The following is a 23,325-nucleotide window of genomic DNA, read 5'->3' as shown; positions in this document are numbered from 1 at the left end:
TCATGAGAATTGAGTGGGCAGAAGGTAAGTTGTCATAAAATATGTAAAAAGCAGGGGTAGTGATGATGAGTTCCACCCCATAACCTAAATTCTAATCATCAGAGCATACTAATGTTAAGGTAGGAATGTACCGCAATGAAACACCCTTTCATATGAAAAAAAGAAAATTAAAATTGGTTAAGAAATACTCGACTTATACAAGTTTATATGAAATCGGGTTTTTCCAATTTTCCGGGAAAACTGGCGGAAATTTTCAAATTTCCTCGAAATGGGACCCCCTGTGAAACTAGCCGCATACAATGGTGTATGAATCATGTCGATCGGTCGCGGCATCGCGAAAAAATCGCCGAACAAACATAAAAAAAAAAAAAAATATATATATATACGGTCGAATTGAGTAACCTCCTCCTTTTTCGAAGTCGGTTAAAAACTGAATTAACCAGAAAGCTTAATAACAAATGCTGACGGAGGGACAATATGGACGGATAAGGCAAATATAAATCATAAAAAAATATGTGAAATATATCCAATATCCACAATAATCCACACATTAAGTCTAATAATATTGGATTATATTTATCCTCACGCGAAATCTTAGGTATTCCGAATTATGTATAACAATACAATGCAACATAAAATAAAACTTAGGGCTTTCTTTCCATGAGGTTAAATAAATGAAACCAGGCCACGAATCCAGGTCAAGTTAGACATTATATTGCAAACCTTCTTTTATTAGTCAGTTGTTTTGCTAATAGTGATAGAACTAAAAGTAATTTTAAGGTGGTACCTATTTTACATTCTTTTTATGGTTCTAGGTTATGGTTGGGAAGAGCCCAATCCACATCATAGATTTGTACTTAAAAATTGAATAATATATGGTTTGTTATTATTTCAAACGACAATGGAACGCCTTATGACATTTGGCTTCACTACACCATTTAATAATGGCATATCTTCTGCTATGCGAGAAATAGGTGTGGACTACAATTTCATTATGGTATAATGTGCCCTAAGGGAGCTAATACTTGAACGACAGTTCATATTACCGACCGACAGCGACTGTCGTCGACTGTCATCGACTGTCATAGACTGTCGCTGACTGTCGCCGCCTGTCGTCAATGCCAGCGACGACATGAATTGTCGTTCATGTATTAGCTCACTTTTCTTCGTAGTTCTATTCCCCTTAACAGTGTTAAAGTTTGTGTTAAGACTAACTTTGGTCTTCAATGGTTTTCAGAGACAAATGATACTCTAGAACTATTTAGGCGTATTTACCTAAAGTATCTTTAAATAAATTTGCGAATGTAAAAAATGGAAATGCGTGTAGAGCATATTGAATGGAATAACGTGCGGAATTCCGTCTGTAATATTTTCACGTTAAGTTTTTTTTTAAATCTTTTTTATCGCTTATCAGCCTCAGATCACGTCACTTTATTTCGGAAAGAGAATTCCATGAAAAAATGAATTCAATCAGCTGTATTTTATACAGTAAATGCACAACGTGCCGTCATTTCAAAAACTACAATAGTCACGTAAGAAGGACGAAGTTTTTAGGAGAATTAGTCTGCTTGAATTGAATGAGTATTCGCTTTTTGCAGTCGCAATCAGTATTGGGTTAGATCAAGAAAAAATCCCCAGATAGGCTTCTTAAGAGATTTATATCTAGGAATAAGTATTTTATTAAGTAAGTTAGGATGTAGAGCACAGAGTTTGATGACCCGCGTGGCTGAGTGGTCACCATACCGGTCTAACACGCAGAGAGTCCCGGGTTCGACCCGTCGCCAGATAAAAAATTAAATGATAAATCTAGGTTTCTGTTTCTGGGTCTGGGTGTTAGTGTATTTGTCTCTGTGTGTCTATAGCATCTACAATCCTAGTGTGGGGCTGTGAGTGTAGAAAGCTTTTTTTTAAACAGATTAAAGGAATAAGTACCTAATACGAAGATTGTAGAACCCTTTGTTGTTAGACTTGGAGAACATCATCGCTACGCCTTCTTACTTCTGCTGAATTCTCATTAAAGATCTTCCTAACCACGTCCTTCAAACCTGCAGAATGGAAAAGGCGGTGTTGTCCGGACACCAAAGGGTTATACTACCTTCTGAATTTTATGTTATCTGTGTTGATATTTTACAGAATGGCCAAAATACTTGTTAAGTCATGTCTAAACTGTAATCGATCGTTTTTGTACCGTACAAAAAGTTAGTACAAAAGACGATAACTGGTACACTGGTTGCTACACTTGCACTTCACCTTGTGTGATCCGTATCTCATGGTCATGTAGATTGTGATTTACTCTGTTTTGTTATGTTGCTGTTTGTTTTGTTAGTATTGTTTTTTGTTTGTTTACTAATTTTCCGGAAAATTGACGCTCTGGGATTTGGGCTGCAACCCTTTTGTTCCCACATAGCACGGTTTCTTCCAACTAAGTGGTAGAAGATTTCACTATTAGTAAACGATTTGGTTTACATATCACGCATAAGGATTCCGATAGGTTTAACAACTTCTGTCGAATAATACAAACTGGAACCTATAAATGCTTTCAGAAACAGAAGCGTGCTAAAATCACTAGGTGATACCCATCCAATTTGTGACCGTGCCTGACGTTGCTTAACTTTATAGATCTGTGTACTTACTTATTCCCAAACAACTGATTACTAAACCTCAAAGTATACAAAAATTCTATTACTATTCTAGCTCATAAGCAACGTTTAAAACCAATATTATTTATCTTGTATGGTTCTGTTAAAAGTAAAGCACTTTTTTCTGACTGTACACAACGCAGCCCACATTCACTTAGCTTTTGCTAAGTGATGACGCACGCCGAACCTGACCTTAGCCAAATCGTATCGCCCCTTTGACCCCATTCCTATACAACCTTAAAGCCAAAACACTATGTTCAAATTCAATAGAGGCATTCTTACCACTTAGCATTTTCATGTAAATCAGTTACATAAAGAGAGTTGTGAATCTCAATGAAATGAACTTGTAAATTGACAATTTTGTGTTTGGTTGTACCTACTGTGTGTAAACTTGAACTCGTTCGCAATTATGAATGGAATATTCTGTGTGAACATGACTTTACATTTTGTAGAACACCTCTTCCGCAAAGTTATCAGAATTTATCAAGTACATTGTTATGGTTTTTTTGACACGGTTCAATGTTAGTAGTGCAACCTATTTAGGCCTCATTAAAAGGTGTAGGTTAAAATTGATCTTCATACCTTTATTTAGTACCTACTTGGCCGTTAACAATACTGTCTCAATATTGATCGGTATTGATTGGAATTACGATGCAACATTTTATAGAGTTATCAAAGGTCGATAGGATTTATTATCTGTTATCTTAAAAATTACAATTATAAATCATAGAAAAGTTTATGGACATGGTTGTCTCTGTGGTTTGACTGCGGAGGTCCGATGACTTCAATTCCTCTTACCTACATGTTTCCAGCGATCTCATCGTGCATTGGGCATAATATACACTAGTATCCGTTTCTTTGCCACCGTTCTTCCCCAGTATAATTCCGCAATATTGTCTGTACCCATGAGGAGTATTCTTCATAGTTGCAATTCTTATGTACTCGTACTTTGCCTCTTGCCCCTGTAGTCTCGGAATCAGCATAGAGCTAATCTATCTTCTGCCTGTCGAGAAAGGCAATTAAATTGCCTTTTGGGGCTGCGAATGGTAAGATTGGGTGCTTGAACCGGTCAACCAGTGACTTTGAAAAGGACGACGGTAGGTGTGGCTGCATACTATCGTGAACACATGTTATGACGAAATAACATGTACAATTCGCAGCGCTAAGGACGGCTACCTTTAGCATAGCCTAATGTCGCTCCTATGGCACCGAGAGCTTTTTGATTCTTTTCTCCTTCATCAGCAATAAGAGGTACTTTACCTGTATCGTCACGTATCACATTGTAGCCACCGTTGCCACGTCACGGTATAATTGCGCAACGTTGTCGTGTGAGAACGTCCTCGCCACAATGGTCGCCGTGTGAACTGATCAGCACTGCGTGGCATTGAGTTACGTATGTTAAATAATAGCTTGGAGCTGTCAAGTGTCTTTAATTTACCTGGAATTGGTGGTGGAAGCTTTGGTGGCAGTACAACGAGCGATGGCGCTATGGTACTATGACCTTACAGCGGTGTTAAGCGATACTATGTTCTAGTTGTAAGGGTGTGCCAAAGTAGTTGTTTTTATGATGTTTTCCAAGTGAAATCTTAACCACAAGGCATATGGGGCTGATCTCAGATAAAAGTCAAATTATATTTGGAGTTGATTTACTATCAGGCGGAATGTACGTGTATTTGATTCTTCCATTTCTTTATAAAAAAAAATAACTACGAAGACACCAGAAATATTTTTGGCTTACAGTGTAATACTGCTAAATTTGAAGTTTGGAAATATATATTACTTGAGGGTGTAACATTTATCCATCATTCCATGTCCATCAGTCTTTAAACTGTGGCTAATTAGATGTGTCCTATGACGAACACAGATGAGATATCAAATAAACTTTTAGCATGCATTTTTTCTGTTTATCTCTTCCATATACAATGGATAATGCGACCAATTGTAAAAAACAGCTTGTCCTGTATTTGTTATATATAGTTTTTGCATAATTTATTTGGTCATAAAAACATAATCACGGCGCAAAAAGCAAATACGGTCAAAAAGACCACACATCTCAATATTAATATGTAGGCCATAGATTAGTAAAGATACTTCACCGCCTTGAAATTGAATGAAGCCACAAACGGCTTATTAGTAAGTTCTTTTTTTGATTTCTTCACAAATTAAAACATTTTTAGAGAAAATTTACGAATAAATAACTAATACTGCGTAATTTACGTAATAAATAAATAATTATTTCAAATATTTTAGGGACATTTTAGCACGGAGAGGTGGCAAAACTTTTTTACGCAACTATTTCAATTCTCAAAACTGGGTACATTTTCTTGTTAGGAGTGAGTAATCTTTACTAATCTTTGATGTAGGCAAACAACTAGTGTACCTACTGTTTCTATACTTCTAGTTTAAGTATATAACTAGCCGTGAGAATATGAACCGGTATTACCTCCCAGGATGCTTGATTATGGCACTTTAATAATTAAATTATGCGTTTAATTTACCTACTCCATTGTAATCTATTTAAAAAGATCCAAGAAACGATTTCATCATATGATAAGGTTATTAAATTCTTATTCATCTATATTATGTAAAATCCTGTTAGATTTACATCTCAATTTGGATAAATTTCTGAAAAGAGCTTTATTTTATTTCTATGCTGGAATATAGTTAATTTGTTAATTACGCCCGATACGCCGTATACGAATTTCTTTAATAAGAACTTCTATATCAAATACATAGTTTTTTAATGGTATATTAGTTAAACCTGGGGACGCATCCCTTTTGCCCGATTACCTAATCATATTATCATATTTTGGTACATGGAAATTCATGCTATTTGTACAAAGAAAATCCACAGGTGTGCCGGCAGAAGTGAAAGCTTTCGAAACCTAACCTGAATAATAAAATATAATAAATAAAATGAAATTGACACACATTGACACATTTTTTCTAATCTCACACCGGATGACATCTTGAGTTTTGCTGTTTGCATGTCCGTCTTACGAATTTTCGATCAGGACACGTGATCCTGACGCGAGTTTAACATTTTTTACCCATCACAAAAAGTGCATAACGCCGCTAAAGAAGTTTTCACTTCAATAACCGATCCGTCCATCTTTTAGAATATTGGCATAAATACGTATATATACGTAGGTATAACAAATACTTAGTACGCGAGCCCAGTATCAAGTTCTAGTTAAGCAAAACAATTTATAACAGAGTCGGACGGCGCGTCACTCGCAATTAAATGGTTATTTTGAACTTGGCCGTGTTAAAACAATTGTGTGGATTTCAGCGATTATCTGGTGAGGTCGCGGTAATGAATTAGTTCTTTAAATGATTTAACTGTCGAGTAACCTTTGTATTTAATTTAAGGTTTGTGGTGTGATTTTGTTGTAAATGTCTTAGATAATTTGAAACTCCTTGGAGTTAGAAAAGGTCATTAAAATACTTTTTAATTTCCAATATTTTTACTTTTAAAACTAATACACGTAGTACAATAGTCTGTATTTTCAAGATTTCGTAGCATATAGGATATTTTGATTGGTTAATGCAGCGGTCAGACCACTAAAGTATCTGTTACTGTATGGACATCAGCGGTTACTGTACTGAACTGTACTTAACATGTATAACATAAATTTATTTTTAATACCTACAGAAATTTATCTGATGTTAAGTGGCCACTGACGCCCATGGACATGTGTAATCAATGTAACTAAGGCAGTTTTAAGTTGAACCCCGAAGGGTTCTACCACCTTCAATTATATTCCTTATACAAATTGTTCTATTGAGATAAAACAAGCCTTTTATGAGTAAAAAGTTACCTTCATGGGAGCGTCTACGGCATGAAGACAAACCAAAGAATAGTTATGGTGTAATTACCGAGACTTCATGAGTCATGTTTCGTGACAAATCACCGTCATCGCTCATATCACGCTATAGGATGGACTGACTCAAACCGCTAATTATGAGCTCTGTTTCTATTCAAAACAACCTGTCATATAATTGTGTAAATAAATCGTAGCTATGATCTAATATTAGGAAAAAATCTCAGTTGTGTGATAATTAGTTATTGCTGATTGTGACTCAGTCGGGACATCGGATTAAGTAGATACGAAATCGCGAAAAAAGTTCGATGATAAAAACATTGTAATAAATAGTAATAATACACGGCTCAAGGAGAAGAACATTGTTAGTAATATGTTATTACCAATTGGTTGTAAGTCGTTCTATCTTATATGAAAATATGTAAATTAATAAGAAATCCGGGAACGTTTCATTGTGAAGGGGGATGAATTTTTTTGTAATAAAATCTTGACAATATCCTCTCTATAGCCCTATAGATTTAAGCGCTACTATTGATCATCAACGCCGTTATGTATACTCAATTTATCCACATGTTTACTACCAAAAATAAAAAATTGCCTATACTTTATATGGTGTAATTGTAAAAAGCCGATTTTTTATAGGCAAAACATTCTTTTCATGACCAAAGATTCTTAGTATAGTTGTACGACACAATGTGATACAAATGTTTACCTCGGCATGCCTTATAAGATCATCTTAAATGACCCACGAAATAATTAACACGTACTTTGCATTACGAACGACACGTCAAATATAACATTGACTTTATGACTTTGTTTCTATGAAGCCTTAATTGCGTTACTTTGAAGGTCAAATATGCATCCTATTACTATACAAGACCAGAAGTACCAACCCTTACCACACCCTTCAAACCAGAAAACAGCAGCGCTTAACACTGCTGTTATATGTGGCAGAATAGTTGACGGTGGTGTACTATTTCTTACTAATAATATAAATTAATGATATTTGGAGGACTATTAATTATTTTGCTACCATGTTTTATGCCGGCAAAAATGTAGGTAGTTCTTAATTTTGTTCAAGTTATATTTACATTGAAAGGAAACGTAGGATATTTTTTACTATTTATATTTTAGTTTTATCCTAGTGCGAAGGGTAATGTTTTTCGAGATGTAGGCTATAGGTGTTGTTGAATTTGACTGTGAGATTCGATTATTAACCGCCCTGGTTGTTTGTTCTTCTAGTAATTCTTTAGTCTGTAGTAGTATTCACGTTATATATTTTTTTCTTTCAGTTGGACGCACAACAAAGATACACACTCTTCCAGCGGGGACTATGGGAGACGGCTCAGCAAGTTCCCCGGGGAGTCATCAGGGACTTGCCGACGTTCCGGCAGCTGAGGATGCTCTCCATTATTGGACCTGCTGCATTGCCGCCTGATCAGCTGGATAGGGTGAGTTTTAAAGATTTCCATTGTAGCTAATTAAGAACCATTGAGCTACTGTAGGTGTAGCAAACCAGCATGTAGTTCGTCTGATAATAAGTGGCTACTACCGCCCGTAGATATCTGTAATCGACTCCAGATAAGTGTTCTATTTGAAGTCGGCCACAGATGCATTGCTGCCCCTGAGTACTATGTTGGGACGCCTCGGATAAGTATGTCTCCCTTACCATACTTTTTAAACTGAAACACAACACTGGTATTATAAAAATAGTATCATGGTTTGTCTTCCAGCTTGTAGGAGAGAGAACTTAAATGTCATTGGGCGTTTCTCGTTTGCTGCTTCAATTATCATCTTCATACTCGTACTTATCCGATGTTTTTCTAATTATTCAAGCACTAGATTTTATTTATACGTAAATGTATAGTCAAGTCATAATAAATATCACGTAATTTTCAGTACAACCGCATCATTAACGACATGCTAGCGGTGTATAACACGGCGGAGATCTGCGCGTACAACCAGCCCTTCAAGTGCGGGCTGCACTTGCAACCGGACCTGCAGTTCATAATGTCGCACTCGAGGGATTGGGACGAGCTCCAACATGTCTGGACTGAGTGGAGGAGGAACACGGGCAGGCGGCTCCGGGATCTGTATGAGCAGCTGGTGGATCTAACTAACCAAGGAGCAAGACTTAATAGTGAGTATTATAGTTGAACTGAGTTTTTAGGGTTCCGTACCCAAAGGGTAAAATCTGAACCCTATTACTAAGACTCCGCTGTCTGTTTGTCTGGCCGTCTATCCGTCTGTCCGACTGTCCGTCTATCACAGGGCTCTCTCCTAAACCCTAATAGGTAGACACTTGAATGTTTTACAGAGTATGTATAAGGGTGGCCGCTATAACAAATATTTAGATACAAATATTTAAAATAAAAAAGTTGAAAATAAATGGGCTCACAATACAATAAACTGCTCATTTTCCTCGTTTTTTACGTGTATTGTTTATTTACTTCAATGGGTGCTGTGATATCAATAATTAACAATTTAAAAAATATAAAATAATTGATGGTACGGAACCCTTCGCGTGCGAGTTCCACTTGCACTTGGCCATTTATTTGACATATACTTGAACTATGTAATAAAAAAATACACTTTTCATGCATGGATTGAAACGTCTAATTCCATTCGACGCTTCCACCTTCACCTCGAACCTTCCATTTCGACGCAAGGGACTTTCCCTGTAACAGGAGTCATGTGCCATACTGAAAAATCTGGTATTTCGTATTCACATGGGATGACCTAATTATCAGCTTTAGTGTCTTTCTAAATTTATTAATCCTAATAAGCTTATCAGAAATAATAAAAACGAAGATATAAGTTAATTAATCATTTTACAGCTTATTTACTTTCTATCGTCTCATTTACAGATTTCACTGATGCTTCAGCTTACTGGATGTTCCCGTACGAGACTCTGAACATGCGGCAAGAAGTGGAGGAAGTGTGGGAACAGGTATTTTAAAAGCTTTTATTTTGAATTCGATTAACATAAAGTAAATAAAATTTAAATAACTGTAAATAAGTACCGATTAACTACTATTGATAAGTTAGGACTCATATGTCTACAAGCTAATTTATGCGGGACTTCGTTAGATGATTTTGCTGGTAGTAACATAAATTTGAACCAAGATATGCTACGGTTCTGTTTTAACAGTAAAAAGCCGTTGGCGTGGATGTGATATATTAGCTCGTAACCTTGAACATATAATTGGGAGTAGAGACGAAACTAAGTAAATCATAATATGCACTTACCTAAATGTATCGTATCGATCATAAGTAACGATCGTCTTGCTTGCATGAAAGTCAAACAAAAAAGTACAATTATTCTTGAAATATCGATAACTGTGTTCCTGATTTGTACGATTGTTTGACGCCTAATTTCTTGAATTCTTCTAATTTCAGGTGAAGCCGCTCTACGAGCTCCTACACGCTTACGTCCGCCGCCGGCTTCGAGAGGCCTACGGTCCTGAACGTATCTCCAGGTCCGCGCCGCTCCCCGCACACGTGCTTGGTGATATGTGGGGCCAGAGCTGGTCGGGGATCGTACCTTTCACGTTACCCTACCCTGGAAAGACCTTGGTTGATGTTACCCCGGAAATGGTCCGACAGGTTTGTGAGAAATTTTAAAGATTTAAAAGAAAACCAGGCATGGTAGCTATTTGTGATTTGGAGAAAATGAATATTTGAGTTGTGATAGCCTGATGAATTTTGGCGCCTCAGTCAAGAAATCTGGGAAAATTCCAAAAACCTTATGAAAAATAATGTGGATCTTAAAAATTAATTACCATAATTAAGTTTAATTTGTATATTAGTTAGTCCACATCGTATTTAACCAATTTTTCCAACTAATTACCCAAAAAAATTAAAGGTGAAAATTATGTTCATTCTGAGAGGAGTTCCGTGACAGACAGTAGTGCCAAATGATGATAATGATAACAGAGATATTAATACTGTAATATAATGTTTACTCTGCTCTCCAAATCTTGTTATTCGCATAATATTCCTACTTGCGTCTGATATGCTTATTCTAATTAATAAGAGTTTCAATTACAGGAAATAATTAAATGTCTGACTGAAAGCGGAAGAATTGTGCTCGTTGCTTTGTTCTGGTCTTAGGTATAACCATGACATTAACTAGAATTGTAATTTTAAAATATGTCCGCTATTCACAGGGCTACACACCTCTAACAATGTTCCAACTGGCTGAAGAGTTCTTCGTGTCTATGAACATGTCGAGCATGCCGCAAGACTTCTGGGCGCTGAGCGTGTTCGAGCAGCCTGGGGACCGGCACGTGCACTGCCAGCCCTCGGCTTGGGACTTTTGTAATAGACATGATTATCGGTAAGTAGATTCTGGAATTCGTCTGTGATTTGATGATTTTAAAGTTGGTTGAATACTTCCTGGTTAGGCTGCCCATTGTTGACTCCTGACGCTGACATCTCGTATAAAGTGATGTAACACGGGAACTCAGGGGCGGCTTATGTCCAGTAGTTTACCTAAAAAGGCTGATCTATAGATGTAGACCGTAAAAGCAGCACTGCCTATTGTACTTAACTTACTGTAGTATTAATTGTTGTGTTCTCGTTAGAAGTCTGATAAAGAAGTAGAAAGTATCAGAACCTAGGACGATTCGTAATCAAATCTACGTTAAACTCAGATTCTACGCAATATAGGTGTCGATGACAAGCATTAGCCATTTCTCAGCATTACCTCAGCATACGACCTATTTCTAAAGGAACCTTTCATATTTATAAGAACTTTCGGATTAATGATGTTATGTTATAATATTTATAAAATGTTATATTAGATATTTTATTATTGTTTTAATTTGTTACAGCATAAAGATGTGTACCCATCCGGACATGAAGGACCTGATCACGGCTCATCATGAGATGGCACACATCGAGTACTTCCTGGCTTATCGCAACCAGCCCAAAGTTTTCCGGGATGGGGCCAATCCAGGTTAGTGGACTTTTTATGGCATTAACGAGCCTATTAACAGAGGATTTAAGAGATCCTGATGACCCGTGTGGGGCAATGTAAGTATATACTTATAATCAGGTGTCATTCCGGATTTAAAACCTGGTTAGGCAGATATTTGAATAATTAATTTAAATTAGTTCTGTGGGTTTGGGCTTGTTAGTTTTTGTGTAATCGTCCTTATATAGGCGTGGCATTTAATGATATACCAAATTCTAGCTTTATCAATTCTAATTCAGCCCTTATTTGCAACTTCTTTGTTGGGTTTATAACTATAATACTGTTTGTGTAAGAGAAACAGGTAACAAATTTATTTAATATATTTTTATTTTATTACAAAATTAATCTGATAAGGAACCAACAAACGATATATAACCCGTATATTCATAAATCACTCTTTTCGGAATATCTAAACCCAAGAGGCAATATTGCATAACAATATCAGTTATAGATTGACGGATAATGAAGCTGAAGATGCAGGGACATAACATATACCAGTGTAAACCTTTCATTTGTCCTTAGGTCAATTTTGGCAGTACTTAACACAGATTAACATTTTTATAACTATTCACATTCACGAAAACGAAATTATAACTAAAAATGCAAATTCTATGGATACATAACCATCAAAATACTAAAGTATATACCCTTAGCATGAGTTTTAACGTTTGTACAAAAATAACTGATTTTTTTATTTCTTTACGTATTTCCCATGCAGTTCCTGTCAGTTCTGATACACTCCGCTAGAGGCGTTGATTGGCAAATACGTAAACAAATACAAAAACAGTCATTTTTGTAAAAACGTAAAAACTAATACTAAGGGTACACTACACTCATAAAAATCTAATTAATAATCATGAAATAGCACGTAGTAAGAGCTGCGACAATTGGCAACAACGCCATCTCGTAGTGCAGAGAGGAAACTCCATTGCACAAATCGGTGTCACAGTGGCAGTATGTGACGAACAGCTCGCCCACACCCGTCTGACGTCGGCATGTGTGGTTGCTTGGCGCTTCTTGCAAGTAGCCGCAAGAACGCACCACCCGAACTTTGCCATAAACTGAAAATATGAACCACACTTAAAATGTTTGCCAATTAAACTTTTTTTAAGGATTATATTTTTGGGTTGAGTGCTGTCAAACGATTAGTTTATTTCTGCTTTATAATCATTGTGAATCGGTGTTTTTTTCTAGACTAAACAATTTTAAAAGTAGATCATCAATGGTGGGAAGCTAGACGGTAATATTACTAGTTAAATGTAGCAGGCGCTTCTTATGTGCAATTTATATTGTTCATGAAACTTTGCTATCAATAAACATGATATGAATCAGAATATTAATGTTAGATGTAACTTCTACAGTGATTTCTATTGTGAAATTGTGAAGATATATTTTTTAAGATATTGAACAACTTCACTCAACACACCACTTCACTCAACCACTTTTATTCTTCCATGGTTGTAAAAGATCTAAAAATAGTTTTACAGAATCTTAGTCAAAATAATCTAAATATACGCTGACACTATACACAAATGAAAAAACTATTAGTGAAAAACAGTAATGCATAAAATATGTACTACTTTGAACATATCGCAAGTGCAGTGCTACTACAATATCTTACTTACTATCCATTTTAATGACACGACAGAAAGTAGGCTCGGTAGGCTCGATATGTTCCGGTGGATCCTTCAGGGAACAGTTAATCACCCCTAAGCTGAAGGGGTCGAACTCCTCTCCACAACGAGGGTCGAACGCGCTGTTGCAGTCGTAACAGAATATTGATGATGCTGTAAGAGAGAAGATAGGGTAAATGCAACCAAATAGTATCGCTAAGTTAAAAGAAAAGATAATATATCGCATGGACCAATCCTGTTTCCAATAATGTATATCTTAAAGAATTAAACAAATTATTCAGAGATAAGATGAAATGCTGTCTATGTCATAAGGGATTCCATTAAAAAAAGACGCAGCAACATATTCCATCCATTGGCTACGATCTCTACGAAGCATAGTGTAGGAACAGTAGACTTTTTACCCTCGATTAAAATGATAATTGCTCAGCTTGATTTTAACATATGAGCTGTCATTGAATTCGTTTGAACTGTGATAGTGACACAGGCTATAATTTGAAGCAAGCGGGTGTTTATCGTAAAGTTAAATAAAAACATATCTCACGTCAAACAGAGCAAAGATGCCGATTTATAAGGGAGTCAAGTTCAACCAAACCTTAATCCAATTCAGTTACTCAGTAACTTAGTAAGGTTTCACATAACTATGGGTCTCTACGAGTAGGTACTTGCCCTACATTTTAGTTAAAAGTAGAGCACCCACTTAAATCCACGTGTTGAGTGGTTTTAAATGAGCATTACGTACATTCACATTTGTTGCTTGTTTAAGTAATTTTTCTAACGTTTACGAAATAACAAATGTCATTCTTGTTTTATTTTTATTTTTAGATGCAATCTTCTAGAGAGGGGATTCTCAAAGTGGTCCATATTGAAAACGATTTACCAGAGGTCGACAAAAACGAAAAAATGTAAAAATTGAACCCCATTAATTACCACAAGTTCTTATTTGAAATTAATAAAGGTTCTGATTCGCCTATATTATACCGGATTTAGAAGAAGTAACTAGTTTCTTCCATTAGGCACATTGTTTTTTTTTATGTTTACTGTGAGATTTTGATGTGTTTAAACAAAAAAAAACTTTTTTTTTTGCTCGCCAAACCCTACCGCCGTTTTTCTCGGGATACAGGTTTTTAAAGTAATTTGGCTACGGGGGTCTGAGGTATCACTTAATTTGGAAAAGGAGTTTCTTGAACAAAGTAGTAGTTGAGAATTTTATGATTTGCAAAATAATTGTATTTTCCCAGTAATTTTACTCTAGTGATATTTCATACAATGTGTATATTAACTGTTATTTTGTAGGTTTATAACAGGTCTAACTTGTGCGGTAAATTATTGATTTATTTTACACTTTCGGTTTATAACAAATGGGTGGAAAATATTTTTGTACATTATGGGTATCCTACAGTGTTCACGAATGGGTATTTTTAAATAATTCTTAAACGTTTAAGAATAAGACCCCTCCCATAATGGGGCTTAAAAATGATATTTTAAAATAATTCGTTTAATTCTCAAAGACTCACCATATTTAAAAGATAAAACTGCTGCTACTAAAAATGTTAACACTGAGGAGCGTTTTATTAAACTCATTTTAAGTTATTTCAATGGATATGCGCTGCTTAGTTTCACTAGGGCACTGAAGGTTCTGAATTAAGATGGTACTGTGAAAACATAATTTGATTACAGAGTCTTGTGATCCAGTTGGAAGCGATGTGTGTACTTGGTTTCATCGCATATGTTATAAACAAGCTGTATCCTGCGGTTTCACCCATGTTAAAAGTATAAATTTACTAGGATAATATGTAATCATGTTTTTCTTTGCGGGGAACTCTAATTCTTTTTCTAAAATAAAAGTTGCCTATGTTACCTACTCCATATATCATTAACTAACTCCTAATTAAAGTCCAGTCAGTCCTTTCGGAGATTAGCTGGAATAAGCAGACAGAGAGACACATCCATACAATGATGAAAACCGAAGAGATCTGCGTAACATAATGAAGTGTTCCTCATCAGAATCGGAGAATCATAATCCCAGGCACCTCATATCAAAGTTATGTGCGTTTAATAAATTATTTAACGATAAAAGAAAAAAAACGTGAGGGAATCTACACGGCTGGAAGTTATTTAACACACACCTTTTGTTAAGTCTAACACCTTCCATATGACCAGTGCGGTTGATTATGACTTAAGCCCCTCTTACTCTGATAGGACACCAGCAATAGGATAATGATAAGTTGACGACGATTTTATAAGTGTTTTATTCTTACTTCAGTCAAAGATCTCTAACCCCTTACACGTGTCTCAAAATAAGGACAATACATTCTATTTCAACGCTATTTTCCACGTAATTGAGTACCTGATTTTCGAAAATTCGTCACGCCTCTCCCAAAACTTGCCAAGTCATTACAGCTCACTCGATCGCTTAGTCACCTTTTCAAAGAATTTGATAATAATTAGTAGTTCAATTTCTAGTTCCTTATTTAGACATTAACTTTTTTACGACTTACGATTGAGTCATTTGGAGTTTATGTCTGACGTTATAAATATTTTTAACTAAAGTAATAAATTGAAGAGAAAAAAAAGAAGATAATTTGAAAGTCTGAAGGACTCCGGTAGCTTCCTTTGTGGTTAGACTCTGAAGGGACCACGCCCACACTTGTTTGTGTCTATTTTTTTTTATAACATAGGAGTACCAGACGAGCATGCAGTCCACCTGATGGTAAGTGGCTACTGCCGCCCATGGACATCTGTAATCAACCTCAGATAGGATTAGATATTCCTACCTGAGATTGGCCACAGATGCGCCGCTACCCTTGAGGACTAAGCTGGAACGCCTCGGAAAAGTCTGTCTCCCTTACCACACCCTTCAAAACAGAAAACAGCAGCGCCTAACACTGCTGTTATTAGGTAGAAATAGATGTGGCGGTGGTGCCGCCGGAGTCGAACCACAAAGGGTTCTACCACCTTCATAATATACACCTAATAAATGTTACTATATTCTGCTTTGCATGCTGTGGTAAGAGAGACACCGAGGCTTTCTAACTTAGATCGCAACTCAGAGGTAGCGGCGCATCTGTGGCCGACCTTAGGTAGGAATCTAAACTTATCTGGGATTGAGTACACATGTTCCTGGGCTGCAGTACTCACTTATCATCAGGTCGACATGCTCCTCCGTTACTCCCATATTATAAAAAAAAAAACAATTACCAATACACTAGTGAAAATTATAATGTTTCAGTGTCAGAATGTAGCTGTCTAAGAGCATACACAGCTCGTCAATATCTAAAATTATAATTCAAATTATCCTCGCTCCTACAGGAGTAAGGGATTACTATATCAATGCTGCACTCTAACTAAATCCATGGAAAAAACTCCCTCATACACAGCTCAATTTATGTTCTCGAGTGTAACATGAACCTAATAGCCCTGATTAAAATATTCAAAATCTAAAATCTAAAGATATAATTCAAATTATCTTCGCTCCTACAGGAATGAGGTCTTACTATATCAATGCTGCACTGTAACTAAAGCCATAGAAAAACTCCCTGACACACAGCGCCCTCTATGTTCCCAAGTGTAACATAGTAACCTCATAGCCTCGATTAATATTAAGCTGATTAGCAGTGCTCAATAATGTCAAAATATTTAAAAGATCTGTCTGATTTAAAAGTAGCTTATATCATTCTTTCTTATCGTTTAATTATTCACGAGTTTAATTTTAGATTGTAAGTTTTGGATTTGCGAAATATTAAAAACGGGTTTCATGTTTTCGTAACATGCAAAATAAGCATTTAGTTTTATAATGCATTTACTTAATGACACTGATTGACACTGTATTTTTATATATTTGTGTAAATTGCCATGGGCACAAAGGACTACACGAATATTTGGTCCCAGAACAAACATTTACCGATCTATCCGAGAAAAGGTTTAAATCTAATATACAATTAACTTTATGTAAAAAAGCTTATTATAATGTAAATCAGTACTTAAATGATAAATCCGCATGGTACGACAACTCCAGCTCCAACATAAATAATTAATTGTATGTACCACTATGTAAAATTGTATATTATTTCCCCTTTAAAAGATGCAAATTTGCACACGTATGGAGTTTCTTGCGCCGCTTCTTCTCCATAGCGAAACACCTTCCGAAGCGGTGGTAGGTTGTTGACTTTAAAAATGTATTCTATATGAACCAATTTTGAATAAATGAGGTTTGAATTTGAATTTGATTTTACATTAATAATTTAGATGTTTATTTAGTGGTCGAACAAGGAATCCTCTGCTTGTTAGATGGGAATAGGAGAGGGTCCACGAGTCATTCAATGTTTGTTAAATAAAATAAGGTAGTGTCAGTTTAGTAGTACGAATTTCTCGCATGCTTAAAATCCGGGCTTGAAACCCTGTTATTTGCTTTTTCAATATGATGTGCTTATAAGAATTTAATTACCCGATTTTAAAGCTAGGATATACATCAGGAAGCATCTACTAGGACTACTAAGAAAATCTATAAAAAAATGCAAAGATGTAAGAAGTCTGCAAAACCGCACTTAGCTTGTCTGATTAATTATGGCTTAAATCCTTCTCACTCTCAGAGGGGACTCGTGCCCAGCAGTGAAACATGAATGACTTACTTAGATAGTGAATTATATATCTCCTTCTTTTCTTTTATATATAAATATATATAACTCAAAGGTGACTGACTGACATAGTGATCTATCAACGCACAGCCCAAACCACTAGATGGATCGGGCTGAAATTTGGCATGAAAGTCGATGTTATGACGTAGGCATCCGCTAAGAAAGGATTTTGATCAATTCTACCCCCAAGGGGATAAAAAAGGGGATTAAAATATTACTTCGTAACGCGAGCGAAGCCGCGGGCAAAAGCTCGTGTGATTATATTATTTAATAGTAATAGACCTATTTGTGGTTCGACTCCGAAGGCACCATTGCCACACTTGTTTCTATGTTAAGCTTTACTGTGTTTCGCCTGGAAGGGTGTGGTAAGGAAGACATATTAATCCGAGGCGTTTTAACTACAGGTAGGAATGCAATCTTATCTGAGATTAATAACGGATGTCCACAGTATGTGTTTTAGTTTGGAAGTTAGCACATTCCTACCCTATCAAGATCCCACGGAAGCACGCGTTACGAGATCATAACAGAATCCTACGGTTTATTGGCGTCGTAATGTTATTACAGTGAAAGTGTAATCACGGCTTAATTAGCTTCTGATGCGTACGTAATGTAATGAGGAATATGTACTTATAATAAGCATCAGACCAGTACTTAAAGTCCCAGGACTTATAATTTTTCTTGTATATCTCCAGCTCCAAGTTGTTCTTAAAGTTTTTTAACTTCACCTACAGCAATATGAAACTTTGTTCTGCTTCAAAGGGTAATGCTCTCAATAAGACATCTCGACTTAGTCTTGAAGAAAGTCTAGAAAGACTTGATTCATGAGACATGTCCAATTGTCCGTGGGTTGTTGACTTACTATCGGTGACGCTTTATGCTAATTCGACATGGAATTAATATATGGGATTTCACTTTAATTACATCACAAATAAATACATTAGATAAGAAAGAAATAAGATGGTAACAAGCTGGGTTAATGGACAAAATATTTTAAATACAAGTGCAGGTTTAAAACCTGTAATTAATTTAAAGTTGATTACAATAAGTTAATGATTACAAGTAGTAGTACAAATTGAAATAAGTGATTTGTTTCCATACTTTAAACTCGTATTATTTATATTTAGAGATATTTGGATAAAATTCAGGTTACTTTCACTTTTTGACTTACGAAATCTGTTGCCGTTGGCCACAATTTTCAATTGCAACTGTATTTACCATATGAACAAATATGTCGGTTATGTTCAAAGATGAGAGTAGAGGTTTGATATACCCGTTGCCCAAAGTAAAAATTATTACTAAAGTTACGTATTTTACAAAAGATCTACTTTCATACTATTTTTATATGTATGAAATGCGATAAAAATATAATGTTAGTAGAACCTTTCGCGATTCGACTGCAGTACACCCTCTGTCATACCTATTTTTTCCTTAAGTGGTGTTAAGTGGTACCATCACAGAGCTGTATCTAAATCTACGACCGATATTGAAATTACTCCAATCTTTTTGAGTTTGGGAAAAAGGAAACAAAACACAAACAGTTCAAACTCTTAATCTTCTTCCAAACACAACAAGCACTTAATCTTCATCTTAAATCACAATCGATGTTTTAATTTGTTTAAACATTGACCAAACCGAGAATCAAACCCAGAGCGGCAAGACAATTACCAACGGTGACCATCAACTAACATCGAAAAGCTTACGGCAGCTTAGCTTACATTTACATAATTAATCCGAAACGCGGTTCCCGCATTACGAAATTGGAACGATGCGTGTCAAGACACTGTAAGCTGTAGTTACATTACGAGTGCGTACTACGGATTAGTGTGTAGTTTATTATTTAATACGCATTATTCATATTTTGGCGATAGGTCTTGCGATTTTACTCTTTTAAGAAAAAAATACAAACAATTCTCACTCTTATTCTCCAGTGCAAGCACAGGTAAATCAAAGAAGCGTCATAATATACACGTCTGCCCAACTAGGCATCGAACCCAGACCTCAGCCCAGACAATGCTCACCACCACAGTCATCAATAAACATTGAAAAGGTTACGGCGGCTTAGCTTACATTTACATAATTAATCCGAAACGCGGTTCCCGCATTACGAAATTGGAACGATGCGTGTCAAGACACTGTAAGCTGTAGTTACATTACGAGTGCGTTCTACGGATTATTGTGTAGCTAAAAAAATACGCATTATTTATCGAAAGGTATTTTAGTTTTTAAGAGAAGAAAAACACAAACAGTTCATATTGGTATTCGTCTCCCTCGTCACTAATACAAGCACATTAAAATGAAATTATTTAACGTCTGCTTAACCGGGCATCGAACCTAGACCTCCGGGCAGACAGTGCTTACCACCACAGTAATCAATAAACATTGAAAAGCTTACGGCGTATTAGCTTACATTGACATAATTAAATCCGAAACGCGGTTCCCGCATTACGAAATTGGAACGATGCGTGTCAAGACACTGTAAGCTGTAGTTACATTACGAGTGCGTTCTACGGATTAACGTGTAGCTCAAAAAATACGCATTACTCATATTTCGACGAAAGTCCTTCAAACTCAATAATAATGGTCTTTTTAATGTTGCTTTCTGCACGTTTAAACTGTAAAATTAATTTAGTATCGGTATCTTTTTATAAAACATATATGTACTTGTAAAACTGTTAATAAAGTGGTGGTAGTTTAGTTAAGTTGTAAGATATAATGTGTTGGATATTTTTGAATTGCTTATCAGGTGAAAACTAATGAGATTATTAGGGACCGATGGATTACTTATTGTGCTTTCCGAAGTATAGAAGTCACACAACAATCAATAATTAAGACGCGATTCGTGTAATCATATTTTTATTATTTTATCAAAAATTAACGCACAACAATTTGTTGTGTGCTATGTAGAAAATTCACGGAAATTAATACTAAGTATTACGGTATCGGGTTGCGCAACTCACGCGCATCTCTAACTCGCATGGCTCGTTGCGCTCTGTGCTCGAGATCTAAAGAACTGGAAGAGATATTCCATTTTAAAAGCTTGCACTTTCGTGCAAGTGTTTGGTATAATGAATTCATTGTTTTTAAGAATCCGTTTTGGGTTTTTAACTTACTAAAACTAGTCGGTGTGAGGATATGGTAGAAAAAAATATATTTGAAAAAAATATAAATGTGCGTACCTCGTGTAGACGTGGGGATTTTATTTGTACATTTATACACATATACACTGAAGCAGTGGTTTTTCTTATTCATTCCTCTTTGGCAATTACTGAATATCGGCATGACATAGTATTACTTTCTCTTTCACTATGGATATCCAAGTAACAAAATCTAAGAGACGAGTATGAATGTCATATTGCAATGTTCAAATAACATTCAAATTCCATGGCTACTGTAAAAACCTTTTTTCTTTAAAGTTATTTCCATAATATAAGTGCAATACTGGACTGCGAAGAACTAACAGAACAAACTCTTTCGTTTCTTGATTATATTTACACATTTATTAAAAATAAATACAAGCGAACAGAGTATCTTCGCTGTTATAGAAATCGGTAAAAGACTCACTTAAATTAAATTACGCTCAACACCATCATCCTAGTACGCTCAAACACCATCCAGTTGACAACAAAAAACTATATCTTCGTGTATTTTTATCTCCGCTTGTAAGATTCGCAAGCGGGTCAAGTTTACTTCATAACGAGGTATATTTGGGTCCGCAAACTTTCCGACTTGTCGGTTCTTTTGTTATGATACCCATTGTTTACGTTATCTTTTGAATGCGGTGTATCTTGCCAATCTTGTAACACAGTTGCGTTACATGCAGTTTTTGTTTTAATTTTGAAGTCATGTTGGTATGGGAACGATTTATGCAATTTTTGATACTGAAAACAGTATAATGAGTTAGTGTATTAAATTTTAAAACTTACTAATTAATTTATTTGACTGTCAATGGTTTGAGTTAAAAACATCCGGATTTAAAATGAAGTTGAGTTTAATTAATATTTTAATATTGTAATAATATTTTGAGAATATACTTTTTCATATGATAATTATGAAAGTTTATGCAATAATTGTGAAATTCATAATTTTAATATTCTCTTGTGGGTATATACCTTGACCTACTAATCGCTAGTTTAAAGTATTAAATAGAGTATATTTCATACTTTATTTAAATTAAGATATAAATTATGTCATCAACAATTTATATAATACTTGATGTTCTAATAATATCTTGTTGAATTCACATTGTTTCCGTCATCTTATGGGAACTGCATCCGGAAATGACTATTATTTCTTTGCTAGTCGGGAAAAATGTCAGGCTGACATTCGTCTTGTAGGTGATTTCCGGCACATAGTATTGCCCTAAAGGCTTATTGGTTAGATTATATATAATGTATTTGTTATTGGTAATAATTAATCTTTTAGTTTTTAGGAATAGATTTATGTCTTATAGGATGATTCAGGTTTTTAAATCCATGTTTAACTTCACTTTTCATGTCTGTCTAGATATTCTCCATTATTATGAATAGCCTGAAATACATACATACACACACAAACTACTACACTCTTCTTGCGCTTCACACACTAATTTACACTTTCAACCAAGCAACTTTCATGCTCACATCGATTACAATTGACCACGGCTTTATTCTCTCCAATAGTAACATCTAAATAAATTAATTAAAGTCCCTAGTTGCACTGGTTTCCGACAGCAGTATCAATCGGGAGCAGACTTCCGCGTGCCGCTTTCTCTCCGGCGCGGCTCTTCGCTGCATCGATACGCTTCGCTTTGTTATTGATTGCGGATTCTAAATGGGATTCGATTAACATTCATATCCGTATATTTGATCTAGAGTGGACTTGTAATTCAATAATGAACATTATCCAGATAATAACGGTTTTACGAGATAAACACCCTTGAACTTTGTTTTTCATACCTCTCCAGATATTATCGATTATACTACGTCACTTATTCATACGCATTTTTATGTTTGAAATTAAAATACTGACAACTAAAATGCTTACTGCAATTACAATTGACCAAAGCCCTTAGTCTATCTAACACAAACAGTATATAAATTAATTAAAGTCCCTAGTTGCGGCGGTTTCCGACAGCAGTATCAATCGGGAGCAGACTTCCGCGTACTTCTCTCCGCAGCGCGGCTCTTTGCTGCATCGATACGCTTCGCTTTGTTATTGATTGCTGATTCTAAATGGGATTCGATTAACATTCAAATCTATATGTTTTATCCACAGTGGATTTAATTATGCGATATTGAATATTCTTCTAATGATAATGGTTTTACCATAGAGATAAACTCCCTTGAACTTTGCTTCTTATATCTCTCTAGATGGTATCCATTAGACTGTCATTTATTCCTCATTCATACTTATTTTTATATTTGAATATTCATTTGATAATAACAGTTTACTCTAAAAGATCTTTAAATCATTCTTTGCGTTCATGTATCAAATCAAAAAATGAAGACACAGATTCGGACACAATTTTTAATTCATTGTTTAAATATCAGCCTTGACGGAAATTGAACTTAGATCTTTCTCTGTGACTACGTATGGTGACTATTGCGTTATGCGCCGTGAATTATACGTTATTAGAAA

General features: G+C 35.5%; 2 protein-coding genes across 2 annotated transcripts in view; one reads left to right on the top strand and one right to left on the bottom strand.

Annotated features, from left to right (window-relative positions):
• The window catches only part of Ance-3 (angiotensin-converting enzyme Ance-3), a 198,458-nt gene that overhangs the window by 5,761 nt on the left and 169,372 nt on the right, over positions 1–23,325 (top strand). Inside the window, exons 2-7 of the mRNA XM_073083853.1 lie at positions 7,756–7,914; positions 8,363–8,603; positions 9,331–9,413; positions 9,863–10,069; positions 10,633–10,802; positions 11,299–11,423. Coding sequence (XP_072939954.1) covers positions 7,756–7,914; positions 8,363–8,603; positions 9,331–9,413; positions 9,863–10,069; positions 10,633–10,802; positions 11,299–11,423 — 985 coding nt within the window. The remainder of the gene's footprint in view (positions 1–7,755; positions 7,915–8,362; positions 8,604–9,330; positions 9,414–9,862; positions 10,070–10,632; positions 10,803–11,298; positions 11,424–23,325) is intronic.
• On the bottom strand, positions 11,805–13,377 carry LOC140750341 (UPAR/Ly6 domain-containing protein crok-like). Its single transcript, XM_073083800.1, has 2 exons — positions 13,067–13,377; positions 11,805–12,502 (listed from the first exon to the last, which is right to left on the bottom strand). Exons 1-2 carry the CDS (start codon positions 13,299–13,301, stop codon positions 12,285–12,287), a joined length of 453 nt encoding a protein of 150 aa, XP_072939901.1. The 5' UTR covers positions 13,302–13,377; the 3' UTR covers positions 11,805–12,284.

The sequence above is a fragment of the Epargyreus clarus genome, unplaced genomic scaffold (genome assembly GCF_041222505.1).
Source record: "Epargyreus clarus isolate Ecla_fem2 unplaced genomic scaffold, WU_Ecla_fem_2.2 ptg000019l, whole genome shotgun sequence".
NCBI lineage: Eukaryota > Metazoa > Arthropoda > Insecta > Lepidoptera > Hesperiidae > Epargyreus > Epargyreus clarus.
Note: the sequence above shows the minus strand (reverse complement) of the source record. Positions and strands in the feature narration are given on the sequence as shown.